A 24,781-nucleotide genomic window follows, 5' to 3' on the forward strand; every position below is an offset into this window, starting at 1 on the left:
AGTGATGTTTATACTTGTTTGTGCTCTTTTAAAGTATTGTATTTAAGGGATAAGTAATGAATATTCTAGGCTTCAAAAATAATATTTAAAAAAATTTTTTAAAATGTAGGACAGAAAGTAAAAATATTTGTAGAAAAGTAGGAGTAAAAATTGCCTAGGGCAATGGGATCTATCCCCAAAAAATCTCTTCCAGAAAAGTAGTCAAATCCCAGAACTTTGGTGAACTGAAGACATTTATAGTATTTATTTAGTTAATAACAGATGAAAAGGAAATGTTTGAGCCTAATAGTTGAGAATTTGTGCAACACTTTTAGAGCTAGTAGTGGTTTTCAGTTTAGTGGAGATTTAAAAAAAATTTAAATACAACTTTTTTTTCTTATAATCCTTTTTACTTAACTCAGGAAAGAAGGTATTATAATCCACACACTATTTTCTCATTAAAATGTGGATATGCTTCCCACTGTTTGATCCACTAGGGGCTGATTATTCTGTTCGTAGATTATTTGTAATTTTTTATCTTTTTAATTCTTCCCTAAAGAGCATAGGATTTGGAGTCAGACCTACGTTTGAATCCTCTCATTTACTGACTTTGTATTGTAACCTTGTGAATTACTCAGATTCTCAGTTTTCTCCTTGTAAAGTGATGATGATACTATTTAACATGAACGTCAAGTGAGATAACATCTGTAGAACACCCAGCCTGGCAGTCAATAAATATTAATAGTAGCTCTGAAATAAAATTTTAATTGTAAGATGAATAAAGACAAAAACAAAACAAAACAAGCCAAAACTTTGTAAATATTCCTGAATGTTTTGTATTCTTATCATTATCTGTTTTATCATGATGGAGGGATGGCATTCTGAGTAGTAGTATTTAACCTCACATTAGTGTTTTAAATAACTGTTTATTATGAAGAATTTCAAACAAAGGTGCAAGAGTAGTATAGTGAACCCACACGTACCCACCACGCAGCTTCGCTATTTATCAACTCATGGTTTTATCTAAACCATTTCATTTAAACAGCCTCTGCTACCCTCTCCCATCACCTCCAGCTATTTTGAAGTGAATCTAAGACGTATCATTCTATGTGGAAATATTTCAGTCCATATCTTTAAGATGTAAAAGACTATGTGTTAACTTTTTAAAATTTGAATTAAGAAATTTTAAATTCGGCAATATATTTATATAGTTCAGAATTTAAGAAGTACAAAAGGGCACAAGTGATATGTAGTTTCTCTCCTACCCTTGTCTCCCAATTCTTAGTCCTCTTCTTTGTAAACAACTGTTTTGTACCAGTTTCTTGCAGATCTTTTTGGAAATTGTTTGCATCGGGGTGTGTGTGTGTGTGTGTGTGTCTGTGTTATTTCCAATGTATGTGTATGTGTATGTGTATTCATCCACATGTTTATATATTTTCTGCTCTCACACTTTTTGACAAAAATGAAATCAGACTGGACACCGTTCATTTGATACTATACCTTGGAGATTGTTTTAAATCATTGACTAACTCTTAATTTCATTCCCATGAACTTCATTGTGTATCAAATGTCTAATTTTTAGAGTTACCAAATAAGATTTGGTAGTAATTTTTTTCCCCCATAAATAATGGCCACACCACTGAGAGTATCGATTTTGCAACTCAAAGTACATCCTTGCTAAGGTGTTATAGCCATGATTTATAGCTCCTTAATAAAATTGCTCCAGAACTTAGTGGTGTAGAACCGCACCTTTGTCCTGTGTGTGACTCTGTGGCTGTGCATGTTGGGCTGGATTTCGCTGTTGTCCTTCTGTTCCTCTAGTTCTGGCTCACTTGGGTAGGTGGAGCCTTTTGGCGCCTGGGTCAGCTGGGTTGTCCCCAATGGCTCACCCAGCAGTCTGGTGGCTGGTGCTGGCTGTTAGCTGGGCCTCTCTGCATGTGCTCTTTTGTCCAGCTTGCTTTACATGATGATCTCAGGGCAGCAAGGATGGAAGCTGCAAGGCCACATTCTATTGGTCAAAGGAACTCACAAAGCCAGCCCAGATTCTAAAGGTGGGGAATTAGACTCTACCTGTTGGTAGGAGGAGTGACAAAGGATTTGTGGTCATTTTTTGAGGCTGGCCTGGTGGCACAGCAGTTAAGTTCGCACGTTCCGCTTCGGTGGCATGGGGTTCGCTGGTTCGGATCCCGGGTGCAGACCTAGCACCGCTTGTCGAGCTATGCTGTGGTGGGCGCCCCACATATAAAGTAGAGGAAGATGGGCATGGATGTTAGCTCAGGGCTAATCTTCCTCAAAAAAAAAAAAAAAAAAAAAAGGTCATTTTTATTGCACTATAGATGACTTCTATTGAATGTGTCCCACGAAGAAAAAGAAGTCTCATGACTTGTGTTGATGTGTGAGAATTAAATGAAATATGGCATGTGATGCCTGGCACATAGAAGTCATCTGTATGTTAGGCATTATTTATAATCATAAATTGTATATATATGAATTGTATAAAGCAAGCAAATTCCTTGCTTCCTTCAGATCATCTTAAAAGAGTTTTAGGAGCTGACCTGGTGGCATAGTGGTTAAGTTCATACGCTCTGCTTTGGTGGCCTGGAGTTCATGGGTTTGGATCTTGGGCACAGACCTACACTTCACTTGTCAAGCCATGCTGTAGTGGCATCCCACATAAAATAGAGGAAGATTGGCACAGATGTTAGCTCTGGGCCAGTCTTCCTCATTAAGAAAAAGAGTTTTAAGTAGTAAAGATATCTATGAAATCACCTGAAGCAGACTTATATAGAAAATATAGAAAAAGATACTTTATATTGTTCAAATGTTTAATTTTGGAAAGACCCCCCCCCCCCCCACACACACCCCAGTGGAGCAGAGATCAACTTCCAAACCCTCTGAAGATTTACATGCTTTTGGTGTTGGAATTTCTATAGTTAGTTATGAAAGTGTCCTTAGGGGCAAGGGCAGAGGGAGGAATCCGTACATACAAATCTCCTTCTCTGTCATTCTCTAAGTTCCTGCATAGTTTTTGATGGTGTTTTAGTACATGGATTGGGAGGTTAAGTAAGTTTTAGAATTTTTGTATTTGATGTTTCACAGCAAATTAAGATGCGAAAAAAAAAAAGAGATTCAAGTTGAATTTTTTTTTCTTTTAAAGATTGGCACCTGAGCTAACATCTGTTGCCAATCTTCCTATTTTATTTTTTTCTCCCCAAAGCCCCAGTAACATAGTTGTATATTATAGTTGTAAGTCCTTCTCTTTCTTCTGTGTGGGATGCTGCCACAGCATGGCTTGATGAGTAGTGTGTAGGTCTGCACTCAGGATCTGAACCCACAAACCCTGGACCGCCGAAGCGTAGTGTGCGAATTTAGCCCCTATGCCATCGGCTGGCCCCTAAGGATGATATTTTTAAAAATGAAGTCTGAATTAGGTTTTGAATTTTTTATTCTGCCTATAAAATGAATGCATACTTATTTGTAGAACGATTGAAATAAGAAAAGAATAAGGAGGGGCCAGCCCCATGGCTGAGTCGTTAAGTTCGAGTGCTCTGCTTCAGCAGCCCAAGGTTTCGCTGGTTTGGATCCTGGGCGCGGGCATGGCACCGCTCATTAGGCCATACTGAGGTGGCGTCCCACATGCCACAACTAGAAGGACCCACAACTAAAACATGCAGCTGTGTACTGGGGGGATTTGGGGAGAAAAAGGAAAAAAATAGAAAGAAAAGAACAAGGATAGATTTACTTATAATTCTAAAGAGAAGTTGATTTTCTCCCTCACTATTTTTAAAGCATTTTGTTTTATTGTCCTCAGCTTCTTCCTTCTGTACGTGTATTTTTGTCGCCACGATCCAACTGTAAATGCTTTTTTCTTTTTTTAAATTGTGATTAGAGTCTGTTACTTCTAGGATCCCCTAGCCTTTGTGTCATGGTTTTAGAAGGACCACACTAATTTAATACTTCATGCATTTCTGAAAATAAAAGGCAAAATTATAGGGGAATTTTTTCCCCCAGAAGTTTAAACTATTATAAAAAGTCCCTCATTACATCTCATCATTTAGAACATAGTTTTTGATGTTGTATTTCCAGTGTCCCTATACTTTGGTTTCCAATTTCCCACGATTGGCTTAAGTCCAGTGAATATCTGGTTGATACAGCTGATTGATGCTACAGCTCACTTTGCTTTGGCACGCCTCATGATCTTTCATGTGTGTCTTAACTCTGTTTGGTTTGAGAAATACACTTCTTTGGAGTTTTTTTCATTTTTATTCATTTTTTATAAAATAAGAGCAACATACAGGAAGACTTTGAAGTACAGAAGAGCACTGAGTGAGGATGAGGGCGTAGATATTGTAGCAACAGTGCGCGACTGAGAGGCGATCCCTTGGTGATAGTCCAGAGTGCTTATTCTTGTTTTGAGGTTCAAAGTCTAAATTTTAATATATCAAAGACAGATTGGGGTGATGTCAGTATATGACTGAGGAAAACGTAGACTCTGAAAGATTGAGGCATGCGTACAGTTTAACTTTTTTACTAATTCATGTTGAGCTCATGACCAAATTGGTGATAGTTTTCCCATTTTTCTTATTTGAATTTGGTTAAAGATAATTTTGATAATTTTATATATTTGATGGGTTTTAAAGCAGGGTTGCTATTTTTAACTGTTATTAGATCTTTTGAAAGAAACTGTAACCTCAAGGAGTCTATGAATGGGCTTCTATTGAAATTACATGTAAAGTGTAGGACCTGTTTCTCAGGAAAGGATCTAGAATTTTTATCAGTTTCTCATAAGTATCAGTGACTTTAAAGGGTTATGAATCACTGCTCTAGGAAAACATGTTTTCTGTTTCCTTCCTTTTTTTTCTAAAATATACTTTATTTTAGAAATAAAGTATAGAAAATCGAAATCGAAGTGACAAAACTCATAAATTATGGTTAGATTTAAGTGGAAACTGGCACAAACATTGAAAGCTTAAGTCAGTTATAAACTTATCACATCTAAACTAATCTTTTCTCCCTTCTGATTTGTTTTAGAAATATATGTCTCCCTTCTCATTTCTCCCTCCTTTCTGATTTGTTGTAGAAATATGTGTCAGTTGTAGAAAATAAAAATGACCTGTAAACTCATCACCTAGCACTAACTGAACTAGGCACTTTGGCATTTCTTTCACACTTAGAGTCATGTGTTTTTATGTAATTTTTACACTTTCTTACTTTGAATTCACATCTCATTTTATTCTTAGAGCAAAGGAATACTAATGACTGAGGAAACAGGTGCTTTTGATAACTGACAAGTCTTCAGTTACGTGTGCATGGCTCTTGGAGAGAGAGGCTAGAAGACTTCCTGTGTTGCAGCTTTGCTGTGTGTATCCATTGTGCTCTGTTTCATTTGTTAACATGAAGTTAAATGGAGGAAATCTAGTAGAATGTTAGCTGCATCTGTCTCTCTTTGGATAATTTTGTTTCATTACCTTTTAAAACATGAGTTTTTATATTTAGGTTCGTCTTTAATATCTATTTGTAATAATGAAGTTTTCTGATGGACTCATAAAATGTAAAGAATGTGGATTATTTCGTCCACATCTTCTGATGACATAAGTTTCCTAGGTATAACGGAGTTGAGAAAAAGGACTATGCCACCATATTGCCTGAATTTTATAGTAGATTTAATTTGACTGAATAGTATTTTGCCATGACCATTAAAAAGAAAAGAATGCTATTGATTTAATACAGATACATTTAAATTTTTAATAGGCTCCCCTTCCCACCAAACTGCAGAAAGCACAACAATGTAGATCCTTCTTTCAAGAATGTTTTTATTGTTTAATATAACCATAGCAATTTGTTTAGACTGTTTGAGGATCCTTTGAAAAAAATCATTATCATTCTTTCCTTTAGTAATGAGAAGACTTATCTCTTTCCCTCTTTATAATCCATTCTTGAATTTAATATTATTCTCTTTTCTTAATTTTAGAGGTAAAAACTCAGGCATCCATCAAGCCAGTGTGTCTTTAACAAAGAAGCATTGCAAAAAAAAAAAAGAGGTCATGCTATATTTGAGTGACAAACCCCTGCAGCATATGGCATGAGGCCTGGCTGCAGAGGAGGCACTCAGTAAGTGGTGAATTGACTTGAAACAAAGGTTTTCCTGGGTTCTTAATAGAAAGTTCGAGAGTGGGTATGATGGACTAAAAATCAGTTCTAAAGATTGTATATTACTCGTGTATATATTCCAAAATCTTAAGGTTTTATAATTTCTTAAATTAAAAGCTAAAAAAGAAAGAAAAAAATTTACTCTGTGTCAGATTAACCCAGATTTTAACACTAATGTAAAGCACTTTTCCTTTTTTCCCTTTTAAGCCTCTCTCGGTGTTTCCTGCTTTTTTCTTTAGGATATTAGGTAAAGGGAAAGAGAATGATAGGAGAGTGAAAAAAAAAAGACCTCAATGTCAGTATTTTTTGCCTATTCCAATTTCCTACTTTAAAGTGAAAATTAGCAAAATCTAATTTGAATGAGTGATTTAAGTTTTATTTCCCTTTTTTAGTTCTTAAAGCTAGAAATTGGAGTCTTTATCACTTGCCTCAAACAAGGGATAATAGAACTTTTTTTCTTTACAAAGATTTTTTGTCAGTTGCATTTAAGAAGAGGATTAAAAATACGGAGTTTTTCTCATATTCCCCAATCTGCTTTTAAATATTCTATGATGAAAATCTTGAAACATACAGAAAAGTTGAAAAAATTGTACAGGTGAACCTTGAGCACGTCTGTCCATACCTCAACCCATCAATCTATTTTTTCTGATGCATTTCAAAGTAGTGGACATGACTGCACTGCACCCGTAAATACTGGAGCATACACATCGTTTAACTTGCCTTCTCTCCTACTTTTTACAAATAGAAGGTGTTTCCCATCAGATGTGTCCTGATCTTCATCCTTAAAGTTGAGGCTAATTTGTAGCTATGTTATGATGTCTTTCTTTGCTGCTTCTTTTTAAAACAAAAGGTACACGTGATTAGCAAGGTTCCAAAGAAGATTGTCAAAGTTTCTTATATGTTCTGGAGCAGCGCTCTAGTTCTTATTTTCTCTAAGAGACATTGCATGAGGATACTGGATGCAAGTTAAATCCTACTTATTGGATAATTTTTTAAAATTAAGAATTGAAGGCTGACCTAATCTTTAAGGATCAGATGTGGTGAAGCCAAACAGGGAAGTCCATATATTGTAAACAAGTAGGCTTGAGGGGTTTATCCTGACTGTACCTGGGTTCTGTTTTCTGTTTGAAAAAAATTATTTTAAACAGTTGCCTCTTTTGACTACGTACTTTAATGACTACAATGCCCAAAAATTAGTTACATGTTTCTAAGTAGTAAAACAGGAAAATTTTTGTTCTAATTTTGGTGCAGATAAGGTCGTGTACATATCTCTGTAACACTTAACAGTGGTTCTTAGAATCATTTTCGGATTTTCTGCTGCATAGGCTGTGTGATCTTTAATGAGATTCTTTAAGCCCTAAATACTCGGAGGACTATTTGGGGATAACTCTTTGACCAAGCCCTTGATCCTGACTATTTCCACTAGTGGGACCTTTAGAGAGAGTTCCTCAAGTCATCATTTCTCCCAGAGTCTCTCCTTCCCTCCCTCCCAAAAGGATTTCTGCATGGCTTAAAATCTTCTCCTTTCTTTTTATATATTTAGAAAATTCAAAATTTAGAAATAGTAGCTCCAGTCTGATGATTCTCCAGTATGTCCATATTATTGTTCTAGAGAGAATTATTGATAAGTTTAAAACTGAATGTACTTGATTTGGAATACTGATACTGATCTCTTATATTACTTCAGGTTGAAATTACTGTTCTTTTAATATACAAAAAGAGATGTTTTGTTAAAAGTCCTCCCTTTCCAGAAATAGTTAGCAAAATAAGACATTGAATGCTATTTTTTCTTTTTGGTGAGGAAGATTGGGCCTGAGCAAAACATCTATTGCCACTCTTCCTCTCTTTGTTGTGGAAGACTGGCCCTGAGCTAACCTCTGTGCCAGTCTTCCTCTATTTTGTATGTGGGACGCCGCCACAGCATGGCTTGATGAGCAATGTGTAGGTTTGTGCCTGGGATCTGAACCTGCAAAACCTGGCCTGCCAAAGCAGAGTGCGCAAACTTAACCACTGTAACACTGGGCTGGCCCCTAAATGCTAATTTTAATACCAGCTTTTTAACAATTGTAGGGACATTTAGACATCTAAGCTGATGTATAGTCCTTGAGCATTTGTAAAATTACTCATCTAAAACATTTAAACTGTTAGTCTTCTATAGATTTAATAGGGAGTGTTTATGCAGGCATTGCATCAAATCAGTTCTTTACAGACAGTATCTCATTTATTGTTCACACCACGCCTGTTTCCAAAGCCCCCTAAATGGTTGCGTTTAGCTGTACTGTCTTTCCGTACGTTGTGCTGTTTGTATCAAATTGAATGGATAGTGGAATCTCATCCTAGTGGATAATAGTCTTTCTTGAAAATTTTAGAATTGGTGTTTTTTGAGACTTCATAGAAAAAAGGGGTATTGGATGGTCAGTGTAGATGTTCAGTGCTGGGCAGGGTGTTAAACCCCTTCTCTGTAGTGCTCTGGAACCCGCGAGATAGTCAGGTGTCACTCCAGTTTTACCATTGAAGACACTAAGAGTAGGCTTCATTGTGTCTGCTAAGTGGTGGAGCTGCCGTTCACCCTCTGCTCTGACTTCAAAGCCATGTTCTTTCTGGTGCAGAGCTCTGTGCATGAAGTTGTTTACCATTTTATTCATATAAAGATGTATTCAGAAGGATGATTTTTGTCTTCAACAAATAAAATAAAGACACTTTATGTTTATTTTTTAAAAAGGATTTTGGTGGAAAGTTTAAAAAAAGCACTTGAACTCTAGATGATGAAAAGCCTTGCTTGCGAGAGGTCAGAAGACCTAGGTTAAATTCGTTGCCTACCTCTCGTTGATAGAGGAGATATGCTTTCTCTTAAATGTCTCTCTTTTCCGTCTTCCTTCTACTTTCTCTTTTGTAAGAGGAAAATGTTGATAAGTGACATTCACCACAGGAATATTTTTAGGATGAATAACATAATATATGTGAAATTCCTTGATATTTTTAAGATTAAGTCAGATGATTTTTATTAATTCTGCCACGATTGCTTTAGGGGAGCTAAGGAGTAAACCGAAACCAATTCCTTGATGTTTATAGAGCAGTCATTTTTATTATCTAGAGAGTGATTATCTATGTTGCAATTTATTGTAATTTCAGTTTGACAATGTCTACATGTTCTTTTAAATTACTTACTGAATTGGTGACTTTTTTTTTTTTTTTTAATTGACAACACCCTTCTGCTTTAAAACATTTCGGTGGCCTGTTTTGCCTACCGCCTGCACCCTAGCAGGGACCCATCAGGAAAACTAATCTCCAGAGAAGGTTTGAAACAGGCTTCTTGGCATAGACCTGTTCGTTTCCAGCAGGTGTAAGACCTGAGTAGGGTTCTTGGTGTGGAAACATATGGCCATCTTTACTCCTACACAATTACATCTTTTGGTTGTCTGAAATTAATTTATTAGGTAGCTTGTTTTGATATAACATAAAACAGAGTCCAAAGCCAAATCAGCATGGCTTTTTGTTTTACCTCCACCTCGTTTCTTCTGTCCCTGGTTGACTCTCTCACCTCACTCAGTGGCAGGGTAACCCAAGGCTTGAGGACTCCACGCTTTTCAGCCTAAAGTTTTCTGAGCAGGACTGAAGCATCTGGTAATTTCATCTTCATGGTTTCTTCTCTACCGCCAATGTTCATTCACTCAAAAGCTTTATTAAACCTCTTCTTTCTTTATCTTGAGTCCTTGTTTTCCTCCAAACATCAGGCCCTCCTTCACTGTCTCTTTTGATTTCCAAATTTTATTTATTAGTTCAGATGGTCATCTACCTTAGGAAACCCTAATTCTCAAGACATGAGTGTTCTACTTTTAAAAGCCAAAGTCCCTGAGAGTCTTAATTTTTTGATAAATGGATGGTGAAATAAGGCCATTGCTAAACTTTGTAAAAACAGGATTTTAAAATTAAAATGTACTTTAATCATTAAATTGCTAAAATTAGGTCTTTGATTATTAGCTTGTCTTATGATATATAGCCTCCTCGAGGAATTGTTAATTTGTGTATTCATTTAGTGTTTGGTATTTTTGTCAACAGGAAGAAGGTAGATAATGACTATAATGCCCTTCAAGAAAGACTCAGCACCTTGCCTGATAAGTTGTCTTATAATATCATGGTATGTTTGGTGTGTTTCTCTTAAAGTAGTATATGGTTTCTTGTAAAGATATTAACCATGTAAAGTAAGAAGGTGTTTCTTTGCTTTGTGTGTATTAACTCACAAATCACTAAGCTGATGGACTGTATCAGAGGTGACTACCATAGCAAGGAAGGCTTGTTTGTTTTACCTTATAATAATACACTAATTGTAGGAATAGTTGGTAATTTACTACTTTTCCTTTTTTTCAGGTTTATGTTAAATTATCACATTATGGCAACATAAATGGCATAAATGTTAGCACAAGATTTGACTTTTGGTATGCAAATTTACTATGTTAGAAAACTGTAATTATGACAGAAATCTGGCATTTAGTTATTTCCTGTTAGCCAGAGCAGTAATAGACTATACTGTTGTGTAATTCACAGAATTAAACCCAAGAATGTTGATTTTATATAAAAAGGTGCTGCTAATTTTTGTTTGAATGATCCTTACATCAACATAGCAATCTCTTTGTGTGCCCTGGATTAGAGTCTTTCATTGCGTAAATATTCTTTTTCGTGAAGACTTTGTTTTTAATTATACCAGACGAAATTTTTTGTAAATGTATTTATTGTTCTTTATTATACTAGCCCAAGTATTTTGTAAATCTTGTAGACTCATTAAAGCCATTTATTTAATTCTTACTGTGCAAAAGAAATTTGGCTAGGGTCGGCCCCGTGGCCGAGTGGTTAAGTTTGCGTGCTCTGCTTTGGCAGCCCAGGGTTTCACCAGTTCGAATCCTGGGCGTGGACATGGCACCACTCATCAGGCCATGCTGAGGCAGCATCCCACATGCCACAACTAGAAGGACCCACAACTAAAAATGTACAACTATGTACCGGGGGGCTTTGGGGAGAAAAAGGAAAAATCTAAAAAAAAATTTGGGCTATTTTATAGGAAATAATTTTCAGGTTTTTTTGTCAAAGGAATTGTTTATTAACTTAGTATGTCATTACTAGTTTGCTTTCATTTAGATTTATGAATGAACAAAAAGTATAAACGTTCAGAGACAATGCTGATTTCTCTGAAGGTGTATGTAAATGTGCTTATTTCTTTTCCTGTTTTCATGTTGATTTATAAACCTAGAACAATTTTCTACAGGTTTTCCTAGTGAAACTTTAATGTTAAATTTCTGTGAAGTTGACATTTTATTTTTCTTAGTGTATAGATTAAAAAGACCTCAACTCAGAGCTTTTAATGCTTGTGTTTCATAAAATGTATTTTGTAGTGGTTTTAATTTTTTGCCTTTTTTCTTTAAACAATAGGTACCATTTGGCCCCTTTGCCTTCATGCCAGGAAAACTTGTCCACACTAATGAAGTCACTGTTTTACTCGGGGACAACTGGTTTGCAAAGTGCTCAGCAAAGCAGGCTGTGGGCCTAGTCGAGCACCGGAAAGAACGTATGTACCAGTTATAAATGATGTTTCCTTGCTGGATGTGTATTGGTTCACAGATTGCCAAGCTGACTGACTGTTAGTTATTGAGAGTACTTTCCGTGATTTATCAGTCCGGGCTGTTTGTAATCTGTTGAATCACAGGTAGTGTGAGGAGAACCAGCATTTGAGAATGTGAGCTGGAGAATGGAACGTCTGGGTTGGAAATATCACCCACATTAATATGTTTTCAGAAATGATAAAGTGTAAAAGTAATTACACGTGGTTTTGTAGATAGAAGTTGGGAAGACATGAGAATTGGGGTCATTTTGTATTTTATAATTGATTTATTTTAAGTGCTTTTATAGACTTAATTTTAATACTTTAATACACAGAAGGAATTTACTTTCTACTTACTAAAAGAAATACCTATTAGCAAAAGTGGAAACAATTCTTAACGTGCTTTTTGGTTTAGAAGGAGTCGTATTTTCATTTCACAGAAGAAGAGATCAAGTGTGGAGAGGTGCCACCTAAAGTGGTGGCTTATGCGTAAGTGGTTTGAGGTCTCTGCCTCGTTTGATTGAGATAGTTGTTTAGTTTTCTTTATCTGTGGTAGTATTTATCGGTGGATACACATCCACACACACATTTTGTAGTTGGATAGGTTGGCTTGGGTTCTAGCTTAGTTGCATTTTAAAATTAGGTTTATTTAATATCTAATCTATGTTTTTATTTCTATAACAGCATACTTAAATTGATAGCATAATGTCCTCCCTACCTGCTTTTTAACCTTTTAGTTAAATGTGTGTTTGAAAATAAACTTTTGAGGATCCTTCTGTATAAATGAGGTGATATAGATACAAAACAGCTGAGTCTTCTAACGCTGAAATTATTTCGCTTATGTAAGAGTGGGTACTAGTTAGAGCACTCATTTACTCAGTGAAATTCTGGGATCTATATTTGGTGACTGTACTTGCAAATCAATTTCTACAAGTTTATAACTGATACTTATTTTGATCTTTTATGACGCTAATCAGAATCTTATTGTTAGACCTGTATGCAATTTCTGGCAACGATAGTTCTTTTGGCATTACTGCATTAAAGTCAGTCCAGTATGCTGGAGGAAAGAGAATGGGCGTGCTTCTTCATTACAGGCCTTTCTTAATGGAGAAGGCTTGCTTTATTTACTGGGGAAGCTCTGCTGATATGAAGTCAGTTCATAGTCTGTTGAGTTTGTTCACTTTGCTTTTCATATGGATATTTCAGTAAAGAAATCTTTAGAATCAGTTATGCCTTCATATATTAATGGGGGAATAGTTTTAATAGAATAGAATGGAGCTTTAGAATAGCGTAATGTCTTTTGGTAAATCACTTTGCACTGTTAAATATGGTTTTAGGAACTAACCAAACATCATAACTTTTGGGATCAATATGTATCTGAAATAATTTTCAGAATACATATGTATAAATTGTATTTGAGAACCTATTATGATAGATGAATTCTAACAAGTTTTATTCATACAGTTTTATAATAATTTATAATAACTGAATAAAATGTTTAGGCTTATTGTTATACTTAACATTTATTAAGAAAAGATACTTTATTTTTCTGAAGGCAGAAGAAATATATAACAAGTTAAACGTGCAGTCACCTACCTCACTGTTGACAGGGTGATTGGGGAGGGTGGAGGGACGTGATTGTCTTTTAAGAAAGACAAAACAGGTTTAAAACAACAACAAGAAAAGGGCTCAGAGGAGAGCTGCCTCTGGGGATGATGATTTCTAATGGTGCCCTACCATTTGTGCTCACATCTTGAATTTTTGCCATTTAACATGAATATGACCAGCTTTTTAAAGTTTTTTTCTAATGTTTGAAATGATCAGAGTGAAATTGACTTTCTATTTGGTATACTCTCCTGTGAGTTACAACACATGCAAACATTTGTTTAACCATCACCACTATCAGGAAACAGAATAGGATACAGGATCACACCAGAAACACTCTCATGCTTTTCTTTTGTGACCATGCTGCGAACCTCTGCCGCTGAGGCCTGACAGCCACTGATCTGTCTGTCTCACTGTTAGTGTTACCTTTTCCAGAATGTCGTACAAATGGAATCATACACTTTGTACCCTTTTGAGACTGGCTTCTTTCATTCACCATAATGCCTCATCCAGGTTGTTCTGTGTATCAAAAGTTTTTCCTTTTTACTGCTGTGTATTGTTCCATTGTATGCATGTACCACACTTTTTCTGTTCACCCATTGAAGAACATTTGGGTTGCTTCCATTTTTTGACAATTATGAACAGAGCTGCAGCAAGCCTTTGTGTACAGGTTTGTGTGTGACTATAAATGTTCATTGCTGTTGCTAAATGCCTGCGAGTGGGATTGCTGGGTCTTAATGATAAGTGTATGTTCGGTTCCTAAGAAACTGCCAAGCTGTTTTCCATAGAGGCTGTATTGTTTTACATCTCTTCAACCACAGCAGGGTATGAGAATCCTAGTAGCTTTGTGTCCTTATCAGCCCTTGGTATTGTCATTTTTAAAAATTTTAGCCATTTGAATAGGTATATAGTGGTTTTAATTTGCATTTCCCTAATGGCTAATGATGTTGAGGGTTGATTCATGTACTTATTTGCTATCTGTATATCCTCTTTCATCAGTTGAAGTCTTTTGTCCGTTTTTAAAACTTGGGTTGTATTTTTCTTGCCCTTGAGTTTTGAGAGTTCTTTATGTATTCTGGATACAAGGCCTTTGTCGACTCTGTGATTTGAAAATATTTTCTCCTAGTCTGCATCTTGTCTTTTTATTCTCTTAACAGGGTTTTTCTAGAGCAAAAGTTTTTAATTTTAAAGTCCAGTTTATTACTTTTTTCTTTTATGGATCATGTGTTTAGTGTCATATCTAAGAACTCTTTGCCTAACCTCAGTTCATGAAGATTTTCTTCTGTGTTTTCTTTTAAAATGTTTATAGTTGAAATTTTGCACTTAGATCTGTAATGCATTTTAAGTTAATTTTTGTGTAAGGTATGAGGTTTAGTTCAATCTTTTTACATATGGATGTCCAGTTGGTCCAATGTCTTTTGTTGAAAATACTCTCCATTGAATTGCCTTTGTACCTTTGTCAAAAGTGAATTGGTAGTGAAAACCACGATGAGATACATTTCATCCCTACTAGGTTGGCAATGATAAAAAGACAGACAATAACATATAATGGCGAGGATGTGGAAAATTGCACCCCTTATATGTTGCTGGTGAGAAAGTAAACTGGTGCAGCCACTTTGGAAAACAGTTTGGAGTTTTTCACAAAATTAAACACTAAGTTATCATATTACCCTATTCCACACCTCAATATTATTATACCCAGGAGAAATAAAAACATACGTCTCCACAAAAACTCATACACGAATGTTAAGAGCAGCATTATCCATAATAGCCAAAAAAATGGAAACAACCCACGTCTATCAACTAATGAATGGATAAATAAAATGTGAATGTTGTTCAGCAAGAAAAAGAAATGTACCTTGAAAACATTATGCTAAGTGAAAAAAGTCAGCTACAAAAGACTACATATTGTATGATTCCACTTTCGTAAAATATTTAGAATAGGCAGATTGATAAAACGAAAAGTAGAGGAGCGGTTGCTAAGGGCGAGAAAGGTATGGGGGAGAATGCAGAGTGACTTTTTAAAAATTTTTTTTATTTTTAAAGATTTAATTTTTTTCCTTTTTCTCCCCAAAGCCCCCCAGTACGTAGTTGTATATTCTTCGTTGTGGGTCCTTCTAGTTGTGGCATGTGGGACGCTGCCTCAGCATGGTTTGATGAGTAGTGCCATGTCCGCGCCCAGGATTCGAACCGACGATACACTGGGCCGCCTACAGTGGAGCGTGCGAACTTAACCACTCAGCCACGGGGCCGGCCCCCTGGAGAGTGACTTTTAATTTATTTGAATACGTTATATATGGATATGATAAAATTTAAAGGATATTTATTGAAATATAAGTATCCCTCTTTCTCCTGTCCCTTGGCATCCACTTGACCAACCTGGATGCATCACTGTTGTTGGTATCTTACTTATTATTTTGTGTGTTTATATCCACAGACTGAGGCATTCCCAACTCACCACATACACAACCACTCAAATGGTAGCACATGTTTTTTTGCCTCTTGCTGTCTCCTTCTTTTAATGACTGTGTGGCATTATGTTATATGGATACACCGTAAGTTATGTAACCAGTCTCTTACTGATAAGCTTTTAGGTTGTTTTCAGGTTTTTACTGTTAAAAACAAAAGTATAATAAATAACCTGTGTGTATGTATGTATCGTTTTGTACTTGTGTATCTAGATCTGTAGGATAAATGACTGGGATTGAATCAGTGGCATAAAGGGGTATGTGGTTTTAACTTCGATAATGCCAGTCTGAAGATCGTGACTGCCTACTCCTTTGCGAACCCAATGTGCTGTCAAACTTTTTTGAAATTGATAACTTCTTATCGTCTCCCCATTCAACTGACTTCCTTTCTCCATCCCTCCCGCCTTCCCTCCCTTCTTGCCTTCCCTTTATTGTGTAAAATACATATAACATAAAGTTTACCATTTTAACTGTTTTTAAATGTACAGTTCAGTGGCATTACGTACGTTCATGTTGTTGTTTAACTGTAACCACCACCCATCTCAAGAGCTTTTTCATCTTCCCAAACTAAAACTGTGTTGCAAACAGTAATTCCCCATTATCCCTCCAACCAGCCCCTGGTAACCAGTATTCTACTTTCTTTCCCTATGAATTTGACTATTCTAGATACCTCATAAATAGAATCATATAATATTTGTCTTCTGGTGACTGGCTCATTTCACTGATATAATGTTTTCAAGGTCCTTCCATGTTGTAGCACGTATTGGAATTTCCTTCCTTTTTAAGGCTGAATAATATTCTGTTGTGTGTATATACAACCTTTTGTTTATTTGTTCGTATTTTGATGGACACATGGGTTGTTTCTACCTTTTGGCTGTTAGGAATGCTGCTGTGAACATGGATATACAAATATCTGTTCAATTCCTGCTTTTAATTCTTTGAGTGTATACTCAGAAGTGGGATCGTAGGATTGTGCAGTACTTCTGTTTTTGAGTAGTCACCATGGTGTCTTCCACAGTGGTTGTACCATTTACATTACCACCAGCAGCGTGTAAAGGATCCAGTGGTTCCACATTCTCGCCAACACTCGTTATTTACCTTCTTTTTGATAATAACCATCCTAATGGATTGGTATATCTTTCTGGTTTTGATTTGCATTTCTCTAATGAGAGTAATGACTAAGGATGTTGAGCATCTTTTCATGTGCTTGTTGGCCATTTGTAGAAAAGTCTTCAGAGAAATGTCAATTCAAATCCTTTGCCCATTTTGAAATTGGGTTGTCTTTTTGTTGTTGAGTTCTAGGAATTCTTTATATATTCTAGACATTAGTCCCTTGTCAGCTGTATGATTTGCAAACATTTCCTCCCATTCTATGGATTGCCTTTTCACTCTTTTGATAATGTCCTTTGATGCACAAAAGTTTTCAATTTTGATAAAGCTTAATTTGTCTGTTTATTCTTTTGTTGCTTGGGCTTTGGGTATCATGTCCAAGAAGTGATTGCCAAATTCAGTGTGATGAAGCTTTCCCCCTGTGTTTTCTTCTAAGAATTTCATAGTTTTAGCTCTTGATTGAGGTCTTTCGTCCATTTTGAGTTAATTTTTATGTATGGTGTAAGGTAAGGGTCCAGTTTCATTCCTTTGTGTGTGAATATTCAGTTTTCCCAGTGCTGTTTTTTGAAGACTGTCCTCACTCCATTGAATGGTTTTGGCACCATTGTCGAAAATCATTTGAACATATGTGAGGGTTTATTTCTGGGCTCTCTATTCTATTTTGTGGTCCATATGTCTATCTTATTGCCAGTACGACAGTGTTTTGATTACTGTAGCTTTGTTGTAAGTTTTGAAATCAGAAAATATGAGATCTCCAACTTTGATCTTCTTTTTCAAGATTGTTTTAGCTGTTTGGGGTCTGTTGAGATTCCCTGTGGATTTTGGGATGGATTTTTCTGTGTTTGAAAAAGTTTTGTAGAGGTTTTGATAGGGATTGCATTGAACTTGTAGATGGCTTTGGGTGATATTGACATCTTAACAATATTAAGTCCTCCAATCCATGAACGCAGGATGTCTTTCCATTTGTTTGTCTCTTCTTTAATTTCTTTCAGCAACACTTTTAAATTTGTGGTCAAGTCTGTGCCTCCTTGGCTAAATTTATTTCTAAATATTTTATTCTTGTCAATGTTATTATAAATGGAATTATTTTCTTAATTTGTTTTTCAGATTGTTCATTGCTGGTGTATGGAAATGCAACTGATTTTTGAGTGTTGATTTTGTATCCTGCAACTTTACTGAATGTGTTTTTTAGCTCTTGAACAATTTGTGTGTGTGTTTGTGTAATGGTTAGCATTTTCTACATAAAAGATCATATGATCTGCCAATAGAGATAATTTTACTCCTTCCTTTCCAATTTGGATGCTTTTTATTTATTTTTTCTTGCCTAGTTGCTTTGGCTAGAACTTCTAGTACTGTGTTGAATAGACATGGTGATAGTAGGCATCTTCATCTTGTTCCTGATCTTAGGGGGAAAACTTTCAGTCTTTCACTGTTGAGTATGATGTCAATTTAGGGTTTTCATGTATGGCCTTTGTCATGTTTAGGAAGTGATCGTCTAATCTTAGTTTATTGAGTGTTCTGTATCATGAAGTGGTGTTGGATTTTGCCAAAGTCTTTCTGTATCAGTTGAGATAGTCATTTGGTGGTTTTATCTCCTACATCCTGTTAATATAGTGCTGCTGCGTTTTGTTTGCTAGCATTTTTTTTCACAGTTTTATTGAGATATGATTGACATATATCACTGTATGAGTTTCAAGTATATAGCATAAAGGTTTGACTTACATATATGGCGAAATGATTACCACAATAAGTTTAGTTAACATCTAGCACTTCGTATAGATAAAATAAAAAGAAATGGAAAAAAAAGAAAAATTTTCTCCTTGTAATGACAACTCTTAGGATTATTTACTCTCTTAACTTTTCATGTATGTCATACAGCAGTGGTAACTATAGTCATCTTGTTGTATGTTACATTCCTGGTACTTACCTATAACTGGAGGTTTGTAGCTTTCTCCAGTTCCTCCTCCCTCCACCCCCCATTTGCTGGCATTTTGTTGAGGATTTTTGCATATACGTTCATAAGGGATATGAGCTTGTAGTTTTCTTTTCCTTTAGTGTCTTTGACTGGCCTCATAGAACGTCTTCCTTCCTCTTCAATATTTTGAAAGAGTTTGAGAATTGGTATTATTCTTTGAATGTTTGGTAGAATTCATCTGTGAAGCCATTGGTTCCTGGGCTTTTCATTGTTGGGAGGTTTCGATTACTGATTCAATCTCCTTACTTGTAGGTCTATTCCGATTTTCTTGTTCTATCAGTTTTAGTAGTGCATATGTTTCTAGGAATTTGTTTATCTAGGTTATCCAATTTATTGGAATTCAATTTTTCATAATATTCTTTTATGATCCTTTTAATTTCTAGAAAATAAGTGGAAATGTCTCCACTTTTATTTCTGATTTTAGTAATTTGAGTCTTTTCTGTTTCCTAGTCAATGTAGGTAAAGATGTGTCAATTTTGTTGGTCTTTTCAAAGAATCAACTTTTGGTTTTGTTGATTCTTCTCTATTGCTTTTCTATTCTCTATTTTGTTTGTCTCTACTCTAATTGTTGGTATTCCTTCCTTATGCTAGCTTTGGGCTTAGTTTTCTTTGCTGTTTCAGGTTCCTTAAAGCATGTAGTTAGGTTATGATTTGAGGTCTGTCTTCTTTTTTAATGTAGGTGTTTATAAGTGTTAATTTCTTTCTTAGCACTGCTTTCACGTTATCCCATAAGTTTTGGTGTGTTGTATTATTTTCACTGGTCTCAAAGTATTTTCTAACTTGCTTTGTGATTTCTTCTTTGATGCATTGATTAATTCAGTGTTTTGTTAAATTTCCACGTATTTGTGAATTTTCCACTTTTCCTTCTGTTATTGATTTCTAGTTTTATTCCATTGTGATTGGAAAAAATACTTTGTATGGTTTCAGTCCTGTTAAAGTTTTAAAGACTTGTTTTATGGCCTATCGTTTGGTCTTTCTTGGAGAATATTCCATGTTTCCCTTAGAAAAATGTTCATTCTGCTCCTGTTGGATGGAGTGTTGTGTGTGTATCTGTTAGGTCTAGTAGATGTTGTTCAAGTCCTCTATTTTCTTATTGCTCTTTTTTCTGATTGTCCTGTCCTTGATTGCAAGTAGGGTGTTGATGTCTCCAATTCTTATTGGAGGACTATTTCTCCCTTGAATTCTGTCAATGTCTGCTTCATTTATTTGGGGTTCTGTTGTTAAGTGTGTATATGTTTATAATTGTTATATCTTCTTGATAGATTAGATTGATCATTTTTATCAATGTAAAATAACCTTTGACTCATGTAACCTTTTTTAACTTTTTAATTTTGTCTCATATTAGGATAGCCACACTCGTTCTCCTTTGGTTACTATTTGCGTGGAATATCTTTTCCATCCTTTCACTTTCAACCTACTTGTGTCCTTAGATCTAAAGTGAGTCTCTTGTTGACAGCATATAGTTGGATTCTGTTTTTTATTTTTTAAATACATTCTGCCAATCTCTGCCTTCTGATTGGGTGGTTAATCCATTGACATTTATAGTAATTATTTACAGGGCAGGACTTATGTCATTTTGTTATTTCTTTTCTGTATGTCTTATAGCTTTTGTCTCTTTTTCTCTTCATTACTGCTTTCCTTTGTGTTTAGTTGAGTTTTTTTCTTTTTGAGGAAGATTAGCCTTGAGCTAACATCTGCTGCCAATCCTCCTCTTTTTGCTGAGGAAGACTGGCCCTGAGCTAACGTCTCTGCCCATCTTCCTCTACTTTGTATGTGGGATGCCTACCACAGCATGGCTTGCTAAGCAGTGCCATGTCCACCTCCAGTATCTGAACCAGCAAACCCTGGGCTGCTGAAGCGGGATGTGCGCACTTAACTGCTGTGCCACCGGGCCAGCCCCTGGTTGATTTTTTTGTGGTAAAACGTTTTGATCCCCTTCTCACTTCCTTATTAATATTTTATAGGTACTTTCTTTGTGATTGTCATGGAGATTACATACAGCATCCTAAAGTTATAACAGGGTATTTTGAATAGATACTGACTTAACTTCAGTCACATATAAAATCTCTATTCCTATACAACTGTGTGTCCTCCCCTTATGTTACTGATGTCACAGATTACATCTTTGAACATTGTGTGCCTGTTAACATAAAGTTGTAATGATTTTTTATAGACATCTCTTTTACATCCTGTAGCAAATAAAAAGTGGAGTTACATACCATAATGGCAATAATGCTGGCTTTTATTTTTAGGCCATGTTTATCTTGACTGGAGATTTTTTAATATTCATATGATCTCATGTTATTGTCTAGTGACCTTTCATGTCAACCTGAAGAACTTCTTTTAGCCTTTCTTGTATGGCAGGTCTAGTAATAAGGAAGTCCTTCAGTTTTTGTTTGGAAATTCTTAATTTCTCCATTATTTTTGAAGGACAGTTTTGCTGGATATAGGATTCTCAGTTGTTAGTTTCTTTCTCTCAGCACTTTAAATACAGTCATGCATTGCTTGATGATGGGGATATATTCTGAGAAATGCATAGTTAGGTGATTTTGTTGTTGTGTGATCATTGTAGAGTGTAGTTACAGAAACCTGGGTGGTATAGCCTACTGCACTCCTGGGCTGTATGGTACTAATCTTATGGGTCATATATGCTGTCCTTTGTTGACTGAAACCTTGTTATGTGGTGCATGACTGTATTTCAGCTCACTACTTTTTGGCTTCCAAGGTTTCTGCTGGGAAATCTGCTAATATTTTCATTGAGGATCCCTTATATGTGATGAATCACTTTCCTCTTGCTGCTTTCAAGATTCTCTGTCTTTCAAAAGTTTGAGTACGTGTCTTGGAGTTGATCTCCTTGGATTTATTCTACTTGGAGTGAGTTGAGCTTTTTGGATTTATAGATATATGTCTTTTGTCAAATTTGGGGGATTTTTTGGCCATTATTTCTTCAAATGATCTCTTTGCTAGTTTTTCTTCTTTTGCTTTCTGAGACTATGTTAATGTGTGTATTGGTCTACTTGTTAGTATTCCATAAGTTCCTGAGGCTCAGTTCACTTTTATTCATTCTTTTTTCTTTCTACTTCTTAGACTTGATAATTTCAAATGTCCAATCTTAAAGTACCCTGATTTTTCCTTCTGCTTGCTCAAATATAGTATTGAACCCCTCTAGTGAATTTTTCAATAGAGTTATTAAATTTTTCAGCTTCAGAATTTGTTTGGTTTCTTTTTATAATTTCTATCTCTTTGTTGATATTCTCATTTTGTTCATACATTATTTTCCTTATTTCCTTGTGTGTTTCTCTTTAGCTCTTTGAGGATTTTGAAGATAGTTTTTTTAAGTGCTTGTCAGGTACTTCTGATGCCTGTATTTCTTCAGGGACAGTTTCTGGATTTATTTTGTCCTTTCGAATGGGCCATATTTTTCTGTTTATTGTATGCCTTTTAATTTTTTGATGAAAATTGGGCATTTGAAGAAACAGCCACCTTTCTTAGGCTTGCAGACTGGTGAGGAGGACCTTCACTAATAAGCTGGGCTTGCCAGCTAAGCCTTTTTATCAGCCCAAAGTGGAAGGTTATGGCCTTGCATGTGTTTTCTGAGCATATGTCTTTCTTGGGTCTGTGTGTGGATTTTTAAATTTCCCGTGTACATGGCTGCTTTTGAACGTCTTAAGTTCCCAAACATTCTCACCTCAGCTTCTCTTTGCAGCCTCAGATTGTGTGTGTGTGACTCTGCAGAGTCTCTTGCCCCAGGTGTGTCTGTGAGTCTATAATCCCCCTGCAGCTTCTGTGAGCAGTGCTGGCTGATCTCCCCCTACCCCCCAGGATCTGGTTTTGGTAAGACAGATTCTGGTTCTTCAGGCAGTGCCCAGACTGGCTGGAATGTTGCAAGTAAGGTCTGGTCTGTTCTCCATGCTTCAGGGGAGGGAAATGGGATCTGGGCTGCCACTTTCTCCAGACCAAAACTGCTCCCCACTGGGGAGACAGTGGGGAAAGGCAAGTAAAAATGTCATGAAATTTCCTGCCGTTTTGACTGACTTTTTCTTTGAGTGTGTGTTTGGTTGCTGTAGACCTTTGACTGTTTTCCAGACCCCCTGTAAGGTCTTTTAGTTAATTTCTGTTGTTTTTTTTTTAGTTTTTGAGTAGGGGAAAGGGACAGGGGCTTGGAGCTTTTTAGTCTGTAATTTTGTCTTTATTGTTTTAGGTAAGATTTTATTTGAGCATAGGAAATTCGTGAGCGTGTTTGTGGTAAGTGTAGTAAGTGATTAACGGTTCAAGAGAAAGAAATGAGACAAGATCCTGGAGGTGGTAGGATTAAAAGCATAGGTAGAAAATGCAGGTTTGGAAAGTATCAGTGAGAAAGAGAGAGGCAAGTAGGTTAGCTGAAGAATATTTGGGTTAATGAAGTTGAAGATCCAAATCTTCACAGTAATAAAGTCAAGTTTACTTGTTCGGAGGTGGGAGAGGTTAGGAGCTTGAAGTATGTGTGGAATATGTATCATGGCAAATTTGAATAGCCGTCAACAAAGTTTTATGATTTATTGGCAATATGTGCATTCTTGAGTATTTTCAGTGAAGCATATCTTAAGTGCATTGATACTTTGTTACAAAGTATAAATTAATGATTTTGGTTGTATCTATATAATAAACATATATAGCTTTAAAACATATACCTTTTTAAAACGTATAATGAAGAAATAGCAGGATACTCCTCAGTCCTTCTTGGTTCACAGTTCCCATTCCCTGGAGGTAATTACTTTATCTTTTGCTCTGTTCTTTTTATCTATATTTTCCCAGTAATTTTCATGTTCTATTTTCTTGATTTCTTTTTTTCCAGTTTTATGTAGTATCCCTTAGCTACCTGCCTATCATTAAAGGAGAGCATTTAGATCATTTACGTGGTGTTCTCCTTACTCCTCCCATCTTCTTAATATTTTCTGTTACAATTTTTGTTAAATCAGTGTTCATGCTTTATGTTTCCATTCTTGTATAGCCTTTCATTTGACGTCAACTTCTTTTTTTTGTTACATAATGATATGTATCTGTCATTAATTCAGACAGACACTTTGATTTTATTCTTAGAGAGCTCTTTAGTGAGTTCTTCATCGTCTTGTTTCGATTTGGCCTGGCTCCCGTCTTGAACAAAGGACAGCTATCTTTCTGGTGTTCTCATTTACCATTATACCTTGTCTTTGCCTCTTACTCATTCCCTGTTTCTTAGTTCCCATGGCGTTTCCTTTCAAGTTTTACTCATTTTGTTGGAGCATAGCTTTTAGTAATGTTCTGGGAATGTATGTGGGAGATAAATTTTTTGAAATTTGGTATGTCTGAAAATATTTTTTATACTCCTGCTTTTTGTAACTAGAGAATTCTAGGTTTTAGATACTTTTTTCCTCAGAAATTTGAAGATGTTCCCCTGTTACCTTCTGTCTTACGTGTTGCTGTTGAAGAACCTGTTGCTGTTCTCTGTCCTTTGTCTGTAACATCTTTTTCTCTTTGGAAGCTTCAGATTCCTGTCTTTGTTCCCCGGGATCTGAGATGCCTTGTTGTGAATCTTGTAACATTTATTTGCTAGGTGTTTGGTAGGTCCTTCCACTGTGCAGAGTCATGTCCTACGGTTCTGGGAAATTTTTAATATGATTTCTTTGATAATTTCCTTCTCCCATTGTCCATCTCTTTGTTATAAGTTTTGAAGTGATTTCTTTTACTTTATCTGTGGAATTATGGGTTGACTTTTTTCTTTTTCTATTTCTGTACATTTTAATTTCCAGGAGCTCTGGATTTTTTGTTTGTTTTGTTGTCGTCGTTCTTTAAATGTTCCTCTGATAGAGCATACTGTTCTTGTTTCGTGAATATGGTATCTTGTTTTTTAGGATTCCAGTTAGAGTTTTCTCTCTTTTTTTG

The 24,781-nt window shown here is 35.8% G+C and overlaps 1 protein-coding gene across 14 annotated transcripts in view; it reads left to right on the top strand.

Moving 5' to 3' along the window:
• URI1 (URI1 prefoldin like chaperone) overlaps nt 1–24,781 on the top strand; it is an 84,994-nt gene that overhangs the window by 45,373 nt on the left and 14,840 nt on the right. For 11 of the 14 annotated variants that reach the window (XM_005596120.4, XM_023649463.2, XM_023649461.2 and 8 more), the window contains 2 exons: nt 10,189–10,267; nt 11,554–11,689. In XM_005596120.4, coding sequence (XP_005596177.2) covers nt 10,189–10,267; nt 11,554–11,689 — 215 coding nt within the window. Of the gene's footprint in view, nt 1–5,224; nt 5,339–5,955; nt 6,091–10,188; nt 10,268–11,553; nt 11,690–24,781 lie in introns of those variants that run through there. The other 3 variants (XM_070222834.1, XM_070222829.1, XM_070222831.1) reach the window with 3 other exon arrangements.

This window comes from Equus caballus, chromosome 10 (assembly GCF_041296265.1).
Source record: "Equus caballus isolate H_3958 breed thoroughbred chromosome 10, TB-T2T, whole genome shotgun sequence".
Lineage (NCBI taxonomy): Eukaryota > Metazoa > Chordata > Mammalia > Perissodactyla > Equidae > Equus > Equus caballus.